Below are 15653 nucleotides of genomic sequence, written 5' to 3' on the forward strand. Positions count from 1 at the left end.
TTCTTTGCTGCATTTGTTAAATGTTTGTTTGGACCATTTTTTTTTGGTTAATTTTTATACAATGTGAATGTAAAAATATTTTTACACATGAGTAGTGTATTTTCACATTATTCAATGAGCATGTAAAATTTTTTATTTTTTTTTTGAAAGATCAAATAGAGGGATTTTATTTACTTCAAATCCTGGTTTGTTCTAATATCTGCAAATATTTGTTCAAACTGGATTATTTCACTTTAAATTAATTTAAAATTGGTAAAAAAAAACTTAATTGAAACCAAAAACTGAATTTTCTAAAAGTAACTCACCAAAATATACAACCTGGGTGATATTGAGTTGTTGCCTTGTAAAAGAGGAAGGTGTTATTTTTTATTACAAAGCTTATATTGAAAATCTTATGTCATATTTGAATCCATTTCTCCTGTATTATTTTCCTTCCTTTCCATTCCTGTCCACTCCTTTACATCTTCCAAACATAAGAGCATAACACATTCACTTACATCTTGCACAGAGAAGCATTGCATGTAAGGAGAACAAAGTCAATATGTACAAGTTTCATTTCTCAGCGAATAAAGATCACTCAAGTAGCAATTTCATTTTTCTTTAACTGTAACAGTTAACTTAATGAAATGAATCAAAAGTTACTAGATGAAAACTGTTACAGAGAGCCTAATAAAAAATGTAGGTAATTGACGAGTACATCGGTGGATTTATCCTTTCATTCCAATTTCCCACATTTGCCAACAATGATGATGGAGGGGCAAAAACAACTCCATTCATTTATGTGTTCAATCAAACTTCCAACTTATTTTCAGAAACCTTCAGTAAGTGCAAAAGTACGACCGGCTAATGGTGGAGGCAATGCACCAACAGCTTGTTGAATTTCCTGAATATCATAAGCACAAAATGGTGCATCAGCATTCCAACGAAAACACGTAACTGGAGAAAACTAATCTTGAGCTAAAAGCAACAACATGATATTAATTTTCTATTTGTCGGATATATGACGTAGTCACTGCAGTCATCAGATTCACGAATGTGAAAAAGTACGACGTAATCACTACAGTCATCAGACTGGAGCCATTAGACGAAAATCAGACAGTTCACATTCTGACTATGTTTTAAATATAATTTACTGAATTGACACGAGTTGTTAGATTTTCATCAAACATCGCCAATCGCATGACTGCAGTTACTGATGTACTCACTAAAACCAAGGTTTTGGGAGGGTGATTTATTATTCTCAAGAGACAAAAACAATAATGTCATACCTCTACCGTGTAACGTGCGGAAAAGTGAATCAAAAGGATTGCTTTGTTCTGTAACCTATCAGCATAACTTATTATCTGAAATAACACAATGAGAAGAAATAAACAAATAAATAGAAACAAAGTGCTAAAACTACTGATATTTGCATGAAATTGTATGCTATTGATTGCAGCAGGTAGCATACCTCGGATAAATGAGTGTGTCCATAATCTCTGGCATGTTCCACAGTCATTTCATTGTTAACAAAGGTGGACTACACGAATAATGGAGGAAAATAAGGTTGAGTGTAAACTGTGAAGCCATAACATCAACCATCAACACCAGTTCATTGAGGGTTCAGTACTTCACTCCCATAAGAATTTAACTCTAAGTGAGTGGTGAAAGACTCAAAATAAAGCCTAACTAAAAATTGAGTAAATAGAGAGAACTGATCAAGCATCTGAAATCAAAGAGGCACATGGCTACATTCCGCGAGGTGTTTGGTTGTAGTTTGATTCTGAAGATGCTCAAGGTCTCTTTAACAACTTCTAAAGAGACCTTGCGCAAGGTGCCATTGGTTTGAAAATATAACCTTTTGAAAATCAAAAGTAAAAGGAAAATGTTTTCTCAAGAGTCTTTTGAAAAAATGTGTTAAAAAGTTACCATTCACTACGAATATAAATCACCAAGGAAAAGCATAATCAAAGATAGAAATCAAATAAAGCAAACCAAAGATCATATAAAATGGCTTCAATGACCTTAAGGAAAGCCAAATGGAAGGTCACTATAAGATCAGGATGAGAACCAGCAAGAGCAAAGAAACAACTATCAAGAAAAACAATTCATAATTTCATTTGAGCCTGGAATTTAAATTTTAAGAAGGCCATGAGGAAGGTATGAATGAATAGTATATATTCTAGGTTATCTGCAAATATAACTACCAAACAACCTACCTAAGTGAGAGGTTTCAACAAAACTATAGGTCTATGATTCCAAACCTTGTTTTTGAAGAGAAAAAATGACAAATTAAAACACATCAGATTATATAAAACACAGTATTTCGGATATTGTAACTTGCAAATGCAAATGCAAATTCCAAATTCATTTGTACTTTGTTTCTTCTAAAGGATGTGCTTTTCTTGTATTTGAGGAACAACTGTGTACATATAGACTAGAAAATCTTGTAAATATCATTAATTCATATCCTCAAAAGTATTGGACAAAGTGGATTACCTCCAATACAAGAACTTTAGCCCGCAAGACGTCAGTGTTATTTTCATCAATTATAAAATCTGACATGGTGTCTCCTGTGAAAGCAATCTCCGGTTCTTTCAACGTGTTTGTTATCTGCCAAAAGACCAGCTTAGTTGAGCATTTGTAGTGAACCGGAAGCTATCAATTGAACTGAAGAGATATAATTTAGTCATTTTATGAACACAATCACTGTGTTCAGCTGTTAACAGTGTTGTTGATGGCGGAAGGCCGAAAAACAGCCCTATAAACACGCCATTGTGACCTATGGAACCGCCATGGCGAGCATCCCTTCACAAATTGGCTATGGCAGTTGTCAAAAAATCTGCCATGCCATTCCGCCATAGTGGCACCCTGGCCATCATTTAACAACACTGGCTGTTAATTACAAGTTTAATTCCTCTTTTTTGGCCATTGCAACTATTCTATATCCTGCTGAAAGTTCATTATTTTCTGCTCATCAAATCGAACTAAAATAAATGGAAAACTTACCAACTGACAAGTTCTAAAATTGGATGAAACATGCAAAAGATAATTAAGATGCCTAGATGTAAATTTGTGAAATCATTGACTAGTACATACAGTACATAACACTTACCTCCACACCAGAGAACTTCAATTTCTTAATTTCGTCACCAGAAAGACCAATATATTCTGGTTTAAGTTTGTTTTTTACAGAGTAAAGTATATAACCCTGCCAAAAACATGCAGAACAGTTAGGCCCCATATGCGATGAAAGGTGCATCATATTGCACATATATTAAAAAGGTGTTTGTTGAATATCATATTAGATAATCTAAAATTCCAAAACTATAAGTTTAGTATGTATGGTATAAAATTTTAGGATAAAAGTAAGAATTTAACAGAAGACAGAGCCTTTATATTTTTGACATCTATGAAAGTTTAAAAAGTCATTCCCTAAGGTTTTTTCGAAAATTCATGTGTTGTCAATTGCATTTGTTCAAATTACCATAATGCTATATTGCAGCTATATGACAACACTTTGTACTAAGTAGCATATCGCGGAACAATAGCAGTTTGTTCAAATTTTGTTACGCCATAGTGCTGCAGTGCCGCTGTTCGACAACATTTTAAAAAATAACAGAAATAGTATGAACAAAACAATATAAGAAACTCATATTTTGACATTCATTTTCATATGAAACCGCAATCAAAAGTCTCAAACATTTTTCAAACCAAACACGGTCCTAGTCTGTAGATATATTGAATAGCTCAAGACTCAAAAGACTCGAGTTGCTGGTTAACTACCTGGCTGGGTATTACATGATAAGTCCGAAAAGCTTTCACTTTAAGATCATGTCTTAGAGAAAATTCTTCTCCTGCAGTAAGTCAAGAATTAGGATCAACTGTACACAGGTGAAAAAACTTTGAAGTTTCAATCTTTGATAATTGTAGTCTCCATTTTGATTGAGAGAAACAATTACCTACATCCAAGCCTATGAGGTTGTGCTTAAGCTCAGATTGGTCCATTTTCCTGTGAATCTCAAAGAGTTTCTCTACGTCCTCCTTTACTGAAATTGGTACAATAATTGTTGGGGGCTTCATACGGTATAAACCACGTGTGGCAACATACATTGGTAATCCTCCCTGTCAAAAGTGAACATACATCATAAAGTTGAACAACAAACTAATTCAGCTATATTTTCACTTCATCACACAAATCTGCACATGTAACATACATTGTAGCATCGACACTTCTGATTGAAGGCGTGTCTGGTGTCTGACACCAAGACATGTGACTATATTCAATTATGACATTTTTTTCAAATATTACCTGTGTCAGTGTCAGTGCTGTGTCTGATATCTGTGTTAGTGTTTCATAGGTTATATATATAAAGGGAAAAAAACATAAAAAGAGACGGCAAGTTCTACACCAATACTTCAATATCGTCGGAAACTCTAACGGCGACAAACTTGTCAGTTTGACATAAATAAGAGAAAACAGATGGCTCAAAACATAATCATATTTGTTTTCTCTTGTTTTTATTTTGTCTAACCAGCACCAATCATGTCCCAGTCTTAACACTGTTTGGATAAACAACTAAATTATACTAGTCCTTACGCGTAAACTATTTCTATAACAAAAATAAAGTCAAATTGTTTTCATATAAGCTATAAGTTGTTTTCATAAGCCATCATGGAAAGCTTATGAAAATAAGCTGAAACAACTCACGGACATGCAATAAGTTGTTTCCATAAACTCTAAAACAGTCCTACAAGTTCTTATGCTAATAGATAAGTTCAAACTTCAAATAAGTCAATCCAAACAGACCCTTGGTCATTAGAGTGAAGAGGACACTGAGCTTCTACTTCGTTAGGTTCAGTCCATGTCATAGTGGTCCAGTGTAGAACTTGCAGTGATTGGTTAACAACTCCAATGATCGACACTTCTGATTGAAGGTGTGTCTAGTGTCTGACACAACGCCAACACATGTCGTTTTTTGAAATTACTACCGGTGTGGACGTGTCAGTGTCAATGCTTTCATAGGTTAACAATATTACTTTTGTATAGGCTATAAAGTGTTTTCATAAGCTATCTTACAGAACTTACGAAAACAAGCTGAAGAGAATGTATAAACATAGAGTTTTAATTAATATACTCTGTCGGTGTGCAATTGTTTTACACATGCATTTAATAATGTGTTGCCACGTCAATTGATGATGCATGTGTAAAACTATTGTACACTGAGAGATCATACCAATTAAACTCATAAACATATCATAATCTGTTTTCATAAGTTCTCCGAAAAAGTCAAACAAGATTTCACGCAAATCGATCAAACCAAATAGAGCACAATATATAATAACATTATGTGAATGAAAATTGCAAAAATGAATGAAACAAAATAAAAAGAGTAACTAAGAAACTAACAATGTGATCCATATGAGCATGAGAGATCAAAAGAAAATCCATAGAAACAGCACGAGGTGGACAACGACCAATATCAAAAGCAACTCTATACTTGGAAAAAATAACACAAGTTTCATGTCCTCCAATGGATAAACCCTCAACTGTCTCTCCTTCAATATTCAAACCCTTTGATTTCTTCTTTGACTCTGTTTCTGAACTTTCTGATTTTAACTTCTTCTCTGTTCCAACCTCCATCAAGGCAATAGAATGGTATTGCTGCGGCGGCGGCGGCGTTGCCTTTTTGCAGGGAAGAAAACGGTGGCCGGAAATGGTGGTGGTGATTGCTATGGTTAAGGGTAACTTTACTGCTAATGATAATTGCTTAAACCTGACTAACATGTCTGATTGTGATTGGTTTTCTCCGTTCAAATTTCACTGCGTATACGTACGCTTACTTTTCCTTCTCCTCTAACCCATGAAAATTGCTGTTGACACGTTAGCTTTGCCTAGGACACACATGTAAAAGACGTTTTTATCCCTTCGGTAGTTAACTGCCGAATTATAAAACCGGCTGCAGTTAACTACCGAGGAAAACTTCGGCAGTAAACTACCGAGGAAAATTGAAAACTTCGGCAGTTAACTGCCGAGGAAACCTCAAACCTGTTTTTTTTTTTTTTTTTGTGACAAAAACCATTAATTCTTTAAACTTAAATTTTCCTTAATTAAATTTAATTCTTTAATTATTTTATGGAATTAAACATAATTCTTTTTATGATTTCATTCATGTGATTTTGTTGTCATAATGAAGAAATATGGATTTTGTTCCTTCAAAAAAAAAAATACACGATTCTTTTTATAAAGGTGTTGATTTCATTCATATAATTTTGTTGCCATAAATAAAAAAATATGAGATCCTATAATTACTACATATTCAATCACGTTTCTTAATTAAAAAGAGGGTTTTTTTTTTTTTTAAGAATAGAAAAGTGGTTTTATTTGTACAAAAAAAAGGTATTATTGATAGAATAATTACAAATATAATTATTTGAAAGAGAGATGAATAATATTTGAAATATTATAATTTGTCAACAACAAAAAAAATCTGAAATATTATAATTAATTACTAATAATTACAAATATAATTATTCTATCATTTGTAACGTTTTTGTTGTTGCATTTTTTTTATTGAATCATCATTTTAGGTCCATTAACTACTGATTGCAGATATTATTCATCTCTCGTATTTCTTCATTTATGGCAACAAAATCACATGAATGAAATCATAAAAAGAATTATGTTTAATTCCTTAAAAGGATTAAAGAATTAAATTTAATTAAGGAAAATTTAGGTTTAAAGAATTAATGGTTTTTGTCAAAAAAAAAAAAAAAACAGGGTTGAGGTTTCCTCGGCAGTTAACTGCCGAAGTTTTCAATTTTCCTCGGTAGTTTACTGCCGAAGTTTTCATCGGTAGTTAACTGCAGCCGGTTTTATAATTCGGCAGTTAACTACCGAATGGGTAAAAACGTCTTTTACATGTGTGTCCTAGCCAAAGCTAATGTGTCAACAACAATTTTCCTAACCCATCCTACTTCAAAATAAGAATTGTGGTAAAAAAAAAAAAAAAATTGGACCAGATACATCAACTTTTATTGACTCAAATATTTCTTATAAATAAAATTGGTATAAATATCTAAAATTAAGTTTTAAATTCTTATAAAATATCTTACTTTTTCGTTGACATTTTTAATCTTTGTAAAATTCTCCATTAACATTTTTTACTTCTTTACAATTTTTCGTCAATTTTTTTAATCCCTATACAGTTAAAGCATTATGTTACAAGAATTCAATTTAAAACAAAATTTTATATATTTATAAAGTTCATTTTCTTAATTAACTCAAACAAAAAACAACTGCACTTTATGAGTCAAAGCAAATAACAATATTGACAAGGGTATTAAAAAATGAAATTACTCTCAAACCTTGTAAGTTTTCTTCAAGTTTGGATCTCCTATCGTTACAACCTTGTCCAGTTTTTAGTTTCCTTCACATACAAATGACATGTGGCAACAAAAAATCCAACGGTTGGGATTAAAAATGTAAAATTCAGATTTATATAAGAAAAAATAAATACTAAATTGTTTCATAGTTCGACTATCTCTCTGTCTTCTCAAATTTTCATTATTTTGGTTTTCAATCACAGAAGTAGTCTTGGTTTTCAATTGATTGTTTATTAACATTGAATTTGAGGATACGGAGAATATGAGAAATCAACGACGACAAGAGAAGAAGACTTCAATATTGTTATGTTTTATTTATGTTAATTCTTGATCTCAACTGCTGATTTTTTTGTTGTCACGTGTCCTTCGTTTGTGAAGGAAACCTAAAAACTGGACAAGGCTTTATCCAAAGTTGGATTCGTTTTCTGCAAAGGTCCTTTAATTTATCGGAATGTAACTTCCGATCGCACAAATAATATATGATTTTATTGATTTTTTCTTTTATTTTATTTAAAAACTGTCTTTCATCCAACTTATTTGATTGGTTGAGCAATCCAAGCAACATACAGATGACATGTCTAAGACAAACATAAGCGGTGTCGAAAATGGGCTTGGAGCCCGAATGGGGATAGAAACTAACAACTAAATGAAAAATACTAAAATGAAATAACAAACAATATAAGTAAATTAGCTAGAGTCTTTTATTGTTACAGTCGTCAAATAAAAGGCGTGAGAAATATCAATCTCACCACCTCTCTCTTAAATTTGATTTTTTTCCCCTCAATTTATTGGCTCCCATTTTCTTATATTTTTGACGAGAAAAATTTACGTGAGTTTGACTTTCGAGTTCATCAGGATCAGGAGTTTAGTGATAAATATTTGTCCCATCGTCTCTCTCTTATGTTTTTAGGGAAATCATGGAAGTGTAGAGATCGTATGTGAAGGATGAGATTTATTGTTTATTGTTGTATTTGTTTTGTTATTTTTTAGATGACGTTTACCTTTTCAATCATATGCTCTTCTCGCGCATCCTACTTTTTTTTTTTCTTTTTCTGAGAATACCCTTTGCTCGGATTATATAATCCGAATTTCTTATTAGTGTGTTTTGATTTTTATATGGGAATTAGGACCTTGATCAAATGCTATTAAATTATCAGGGAGAAAATTGGCTACTAAACTTTTCAGGCTTTGAGATGCATATATCAAAGAAAGTAGTAGTAGTAATAGTAGTAATAGTACTTGCACGGGGACTTTCAACCGCTGCACTCATTCCTTTTCTGTATAAAGTTCCTTTTATAGCTGCATATTAATGCAAATATCTAACACGATCCTCCCTTATGCCAAATTTTTATTTTATAAAAAATATAAACATTTTAAAAAACTAGTATAAAACATGAGCAGTGCTATATCTTTAGAAAAGTAACATAACGGTCTCTTCAAGAATAAAAAACAACCAATCACAATGCACTATTTGCCACAATTCAAAAAGTTGTGACTGAAAAATAGAAAGTGAACAAATACAGCATGCAATAAACAATTGCCAACTGTTTCGGGAAACTTTCGCTATGCTATCTCTCGCTATAAATATCATTTTCCATAAAACATATTTGGATGAACTTCTTTCTTCAAAATAAAAAAATGTCTGGATGAACTTCTTTACATGGTAGTTCCATTTTTCAATATGCACAGCTTGTAAGATTTTTTTTCAAAAAGAATTAGAAAATTCTAGATTTAATTGAATTTTTTTCATTAACTAGATGTTAATTTAAATGGGGCTAAAATCTACTCCTATTTAGCCCAACAGTGATTAAATTTTCTTAATTGAACATCATACAATAATTACATTGCTAGTACATACATAGGAACCCTGCTTTGCTTAGTGTGATGACCTACTAATAATCAGTACCCAAGAGACTTATAAGAAAGTCTTCATAATGTCCTGATGTATCTGATTTAACAGCATGAGTTAATGGCTTTCCATATCTACTATAATACGCTGCTTTTATTGGTTGCATATCAATCTCAGTCCTTGTCACTATTACCCTTATTAGTCTACTATCATCAGTTCCAATACCCTTCATTGACTTGCGCAAAATCTGCAAAGGTATACATAAAATACATTGTTAAGTATATAAACCCAAACAATAATGTTTTTTTTTTTTTTTTTTTTTTTTTTTTTATATTTTAAACCGGGTATCTTTGCATGTAACTTGTGGAAACTAATATGCATCAAACCTTGTGGAACCAAATGGATGGCAAACGATAAAAATTATAGAATAAACATGAGACTAAACCCTAAACCCTAAATTGTTCAAGAATGCAAACAATAATGTAAATGGATGACAAACCATAAAAGTTATAGAATAAACATGATACTAAACCCTAAACCCTAAATTGTTCAAGAATGCAAACAATAATGTTTTGAAATGGGAACCTTATGGGATCAAATGGGCGGCAAACAGTAAAAGTTATAGAATAAACATGAAAGTAAACCCTAAACCCTAAATTGTTCAAGAATGCAAACAAGAATGTTTTGAATGAACAACTTAAAAAATATATAAATGGAGCCCAATGAATTTTAATGGTAAGATGATGAACATAACCCTTCATGCGCGCTGAGTTAAAAAATAAAAGGATCCAAATCCCAAAAAGTGTACAACAAGAAAATAAACCAATGTCAAAGTTTATTAATATGTATGCATAAGAAACTAAATAGAAGGGTATATCAATGCAAATGGGAGACACAAAAAATTACCTTGGCAAAGTACATGGGAGAGTTAGTAGCACATCGTAGTATGGTCAATAAGCCACTCATAAAAGAGCCAGATGTTTCACTCTTTATCGCCTTCATGACAAAATATGAGTTGGATTATGCACAATAAGTGGAAAGAGGAAAAAAAAATTATTCCTCAAATTTGTAAGCATTGACAAAATAGTCCTTAATTTTTGTGAATTGGTAATTACATTTCTAGAATTGTAAAATATCATTTAAAATAGTTCAACGATTAACTTCTATCATTAAAGTTTATGGCATGCACGTTAATTGTCACTGACGAATTTTTCTCGATATGAATTAAATTTCATAGGTAAATTAGTTGATAATAAACTAACATTGATGAGATCAACGATCAATGTGACATGTACAGCTAACTCGCTATAATATGACCTCTAACACTAAAAGTTGACCGAGATAGATTATTTTGAATGTTATTTTACAATTTTGGGAATGTATTAACCAATTCGAAAAATTGAGATACTATTTTGACTGACGTTTACAATTTCGGAGACTAATTTTCCTATTCACTCTAAATAATAAAGTCGAAAATTAAACAAATCACTACTTGACACTTGTATGCACATTACCTTTTCTAATGATTTGCCAAATGAAGTGTATGCAGAGTTAACTGCAGCCAAATGTGTGCTGCTTCTTTCACTAAAGATCCTTATAAATGTTTTCTCATCAGTTCCTATTCTCTTCTCCCCTGATTTATACAATAGTTTGGCATCTTCTTCTACCATTAGACTATCCAATTCTGGGCCTTCATACCGTGGTGTACTTACATATGCAAGCAACAACTATTAAAGAAAAGTATCCATGATTAGTATACAAAATTTTACATTTATTTTTTAAGGCTAGATATAAAGGAAAATACATATGATATAGTAGAATTAGTTTTGATATATTTGAATGTTTTCGAGTAACATTGATTTTTCCTCAATAATTGATTTGAACTTAAAGTCAAAACTTGAAGCTTTTGCCTCTACCGTTGATTTTTAACCTTGAATTTATCGTTCAACTCACTTTTACATATATTCACCTTTACATGATTGCATCCAAACATAAATCACATTTTATTTAGTTTTTATTATTGCAAAACCAAATACATAGTATATTTGGTTCCAGAATCAAGCACTACAAAATCATGTTTGGGGTTGGTCAAACGTAATTTGACCACAAATTAGTTATAGTTGACTTTAGGTCTTTTTTTTTAAGGAGTTGAATTTAGGTCTTAAAAATTGATTTTGGCCTCAAACTCAAGTCAACCAAAAAGCTTTGATTTCTAGCTTTTAAAGTGACATAAAATCAATTTTCAAATTTGTTAATTGTGTGTTTGGAAAGATTGAAATTCACATCGACAATGTATGTCATTTGAACCCTTGTGTTTTTGCTTCTAGTAATTGCGATGAAATAGACATAGATACATTTCGAAAGTAATTTTAATCAAAACTATCTAAACATTAAAATATTATAAATATCACCTTTTATATGATTTCACAAGCCAAAAAAAATAAAATAAAAATAAAAATAAAACTATTGAGATAGGGGATGGAGAAAGCACCTTCTTGTGATCACCACTAGTTTGGTTTTCAATGTCATGCTCAAGAGGGGAATGATAATTTGAGAGGTAAACTTCTTTCAATCTCCTTAATTGTGATGGTGTACGAGAACATATTATTTCTGTAATAGCTTGATTATCAACAACTGGTTTAGTTAATGCTTTCCTTGCTACCTTAGCATCCCTACTTGGAGGATCATGCAGCCAAAGTAACAATGCTTTCTGAAACCAAACATGAAGACATCATATAGTTAACCTAGTTGACGCGGTTAGACGATGAGATAACGACTCACTATAAAGTAGTCATCGATAACAACCCGATAAGAGGGAGATCTTATCGTAAGTTCAATGATTTTCAAACAACAGGTCATATTCAATGTTTAAATGTTGTGTGTTTAATTCAAAATTAGTAAATGGTTAACTTGCTTGTAGCGCAAGTAACCGATAGGATAGAGTTCAGTTTTATGTTATATATGGCAGTTAGTTTATGTGTTATTTCTGTGATGTACTTGAGCAAAAATAGCTCATTGAAGTGGCTAAATTCTAAAATGGCTCCTGAAACTGAAAATCTTTATTCATATTAAACTTTTCTAATTATTTCTAGGGAAAAATTAACATACTCCAAAAGATTAATAAGATTGAGAATTTTCAACAGCTAAATCGTCAAATAACTGCAATTTTAAAGACTAAATGGACGATTCACTCATCGACAATTTTATGATACAAACAATTTAAGATGCCTTAATAAGAAAATATCTAAAAATGTGAAAATTATTTTGTTTACCTTGAGATGACCACGAATCTCTGCAGATATTCGTTTGGAAAGTGGTTCAGAATAAGTAGTTTCATACTCTTGTTGAATAAGGCTACGTTGTTCTGAATTCCTGTGAGCAAGGATTTGAATAACCCTTTTTGTGTCACACCCAAGACCTATAACAATAAATAATACAATGAGAAATAAAATAACTAGACTTAATTTTTGGTATTTAAAAATGATCAATTTATCATACATTGATCTCAATTTGTGTCCTTTCCTCATAATTTTCATTAAGTGATTTTGACAAATCTGAAAAAGTATAGTTTTTGCTAAATTCATGGAGTCACCGTGTGTTTCTTCCAAATTCAATGCAAAATATAAACATAATTATGTGCATGTTTGAATATACGATGAGTTTGGCAGAAACACTTTGTGAGCTACTGTAATTTTGGAAAAGCTATAATTTGGAGCTTCAACGAAATCACAATGTCACCGTGATTTCGTCAACCCTATAATGACACCAAACATGAGCAACATGGTGTCACAATGTTGGAAAACATTAAAATATCCAAATATGCATGAGTATTTTAAGTGCTTATAATTTAAAATTAAAACCTTTGAAAGCTTTGTGCAGCTTCTTAGCATCTTCACGAGGTGATGGTATAACTGGAGGTACGGTTAAGGTTGCCATTATTTATCTAAATTTCTTCTATTTTTCCGACTCTTTTCCAACAAAAATAAATGCAGCATCCAGTTAACTTAAAATGTTAACTTATTATTGCAAATTATGCATCATTATCTGCTAATGAAATTTTGAATAAAATACACAATAAACCTAACTAAGGCTTATTGGAAAACTTAGTTGTTCAATTTGCTAATATGGTTGTTCTATATCAGCTTTAATTTCGGCAAAAATATGCATTAGCTAATTTTAAGTGCAACAATCAATTAATAGTAAACTAGAGCAATGGCTGGGAGATGCACATTCCTCTAGAGTTTCGTATATCCTTTTAATTTTTATTATTGTTTACATTTACATATAAGAAACATGATATGCTATTTGATTATTATGGTGATTAGACTTTGTTATGAGGAGAAGGTCGAATTAGGCTTTGTTATACGTAGAGAAAAAATTATTCAATAAAAAAACTATTTTATTGTCAATCTCCAAAATTTAATTTTCAATAGAAAGCTATATGAAATAACTATTTCTATTACTAACTAAAAAAAAGTTTTATTAAATAGGAAATTTTGTACGTTCTTTACATCTATTAAATAATCACCATGTATCACTACCAAAAAAAAAAATCACCATGTATATAACTAGAATTTTCATTATTGTCCAGATCAGTTCAAAATTGTCTATCAACTAACTTAAACTACACCTTTATTTTGAACCGAAACATCATTGAATTGAACCACCAATTCTTGAGATATTTTTTTCCTTTATTTACGTGAAAATACAATAGATTTTTTTAGCCAAAGAGAGTTTTGTTAAAAAAAAAAAAGGGAAAAAAAAGATTGGGGGACTAGGTCAAAACCCAATGAAACAAAACAAACCGATCAAATAGAATGAAATTTAGAAACACCCTTAAAACAAGTGATGTAACCATTGCTAGTTCAGCGACGACTCGGGAGCGGATTCCCCACCGGCTGGGGGACATGAGACGGCCATCTCGAGGCTTGTGGCTAGTAGAATCTTAAATAAAATTATGATTCTTTGATAGATATTTTGTAAATCCGGCTTCTCCATCCTTATTTGTTGTCTCAACAACTTCCACCGTGTATCCTTATGTTTTGCATTTCCCAAAAGTTTTTCAAGTACACGAATATGTCTTCATGAACCATTGGGTTAAAGTTTGTGAAGATCACTTGAAATCTAAATAGAGTGGCCCCTTCTAGAATATTTTTCCTGATGCGACTTAGGGTTAACAAAATCTTGATTTTCTGCGTCATGGAAATCTACTTCTTGATCATCTTTACCAGTTTCTTGGCTTGATAACACAACCAAAGAGTTTTCTTCATATGTTATACATGTTCTACCAACCTGAGCTAAAGGGGTTTGATAAACTAGAACAATGTCCCCATCTAACACTGCACATCAAGGACATACAATACACCGGGTTAAAGAGGATTATTATAATGCGATTTTGTACAAGTACATTATTTATTCCACATACAACAAAGTTATCAACATGATTATTGGTAAGAATAACTTCAACATTATCCATTTGAGTCACTTTTCCTTTATCTAGACCACCCTTTTTAATAGAGACATATTTACTTGCCATGTGTTTAGGATTTACTTGAGGGACCATTTTCGTTTGATCCACTTTAACGTTAATGTTATAAGAGGAAAGGCTATGTCCAATGCTATGACAACGTGAACAAAAGAGAGGTAGATTCTCGTATTCAACATTAAGAAGAAAAGCATTGTTGTTCTTTTGATTGGCTGCATTTAGGTAAAACAATACGAACATGCAAGAATCAAGATGTGAGACAAGATGTTCCAGCATGAGTGCTTCTTCTGAACTTGGGATGTTTTAACATATTCTGTGTGCTTCTAGAAGTTTAGTTTGTTATCGTGCACTATAAGCTTGTGTTTTATGAAGTATATCGCTACATATATATGTTTGTTGATAAAATTATTCAACGACCAAATCTTTTTAAAGAGAGTTGGTTCAATTCTGTTTTGGTGGACAACCAAGCATATTCAGCTCATTGAAGAAAAAGCCCAGCAGGTAAATGGCAATTTAAGGAGGCTTAACCCTAATAACAAGACACAAAATCAACAATTGAAGATCTCAGTATTAGGGTTTCGACTTTGAGTCTTTGTGTTATTGTTTTGTAACAACTCAAGTGTCGTATTGATCATCCAAAGACATATAGAGTTAGTTTGTTTAGTTGAGTTGTAATTCATCTTTATTCATATTGTGTTTGTGTCGATCGCTATGGTTAGTGATTGAGAGAAAGTGAGAGTGGTTCTCATATTTAGGGGGAGTCCTAAATAAAAAGTCACGGGTAGGAGGTGAGGCTTTGAACAAGTTTTGTTCATATAAGACTAATTTGTGCTAATACTACAGAGAGTGAATTTCCTTTCTTGGGTGAAAGCCCCCCAGAGTAGGTGATGTTGCATTGATCTGGGTTAACAGTTTTGTGTGTTCTTCTTTAACGCTTTACTATTGTTTATTGTT

General features: G+C 31.8%; 2 protein-coding genes across 4 annotated transcripts; both read right to left on the reverse strand.

Moving 5' to 3' along the window:
* Positions 1–493: 493 nt before the first annotated feature.
* On the reverse strand, positions 494–5989 carry LOC146953414 (tRNase Z TRZ1-like). 3 transcript variants are annotated; one of them, XR_015010234.1, is made up of 8 exons: positions 5390–5863; positions 3942–4104; positions 3766–3836; positions 3095–3190; positions 2479–2592; positions 1451–1557; positions 1269–1343; positions 494–883 (listed from the first exon to the last, which is right to left on the reverse strand). XR_015010234.1 is itself a non-coding variant. In XM_085709619.1 (8 exons), the coding sequence occupies exons 1-8, from the start codon at positions 5765–5767 to the stop codon at positions 809–811; spliced, it is 1041 nt and encodes a 346-aa protein (XP_085565745.1). In that variant the 5' UTR covers positions 5768–5989; the 3' UTR covers positions 494–808. The 3 variants fall into 3 exon arrangements, 2 of the variants coding, with proteins under 2 accessions (XP_085565745.1, XP_085565751.1); XM_085709619.1 differs by having other exon boundaries at positions 1451–1519; positions 5390–5989; XM_085709625.1 differs by lacking the exon at positions 1451–1557.
* Positions 5990–9088: 3099 nt separating this feature from the next.
* LOC146953415 (annexin D5-like) lies at positions 9089–13303 on the reverse strand. The gene is made up of 6 exons (XM_085709639.1): positions 13075–13303; positions 12487–12632; positions 11706–11924; positions 10729–10941; positions 10121–10210; positions 9089–9461 (listed from the first exon to the last, which is right to left on the reverse strand). The coding sequence occupies exons 1-6, from the start codon at positions 13148–13150 to the stop codon at positions 9258–9260; spliced, it is 948 nt and encodes a 315-aa protein (XP_085565765.1). The 5' UTR covers positions 13151–13303; the 3' UTR covers positions 9089–9257.
* Positions 13304–15653: the final 2350 nt, after the last annotated feature.

This window comes from Medicago sativa, chromosome 1 (genome assembly GCF_051527215.1).
Source record: "Medicago sativa cultivar Bolivia chromosome 1, Bolivia_mono, whole genome shotgun sequence".
NCBI classification, from domain to species: Eukaryota; Viridiplantae; Streptophyta; class Magnoliopsida; order Fabales; family Fabaceae; genus Medicago; species Medicago sativa.

Excerpts from the sequence above, each read along its gene's own strand:
- LOC146953414 (XM_085709619.1), bottom strand. The coding sequence starts at position 5,767 with ATGTTAGTCAGGTTTAAGCAATTATCATTAGCAGTAAAGTTACCCTTA. Across the intron at positions 2,593-3,094 it reads TGAAGTTCTCTGGTGTGGAG|ATAACAAACACGTTGAAAGA; the intron begins GTAAGTGTTATG and ends GTCTTTTGGCAG. Across the intron at positions 1,520-2,478 it reads CTAAAGTTCTTGTATTGGAG|TCCACCTTTGTTAACAATGA; the intron begins GTAATCCACTTT and ends TTATTCGTGTAG.
- LOC146953415 (XM_085709639.1), bottom strand. The coding sequence starts at position 13,150 with ATGGCAACCTTAACCGTACCTCCAGTTATACCATCACCTCGTGAAGAT. Across the intron at positions 12,633-13,074 it reads GCTGCACAAAGCTTTCAAAG|GTCTTGGGTGTGACACAAAA; the intron begins GTTTTAATTTTA and ends TTATTGTTATAG. Across the intron at positions 10,942-11,705 it reads CTAGTGGTGATCACAAGAAG|TTGTTGCTTGCATATGTAAG; the intron begins GTGCTTTCTCCA and ends TTTCTTTAATAG.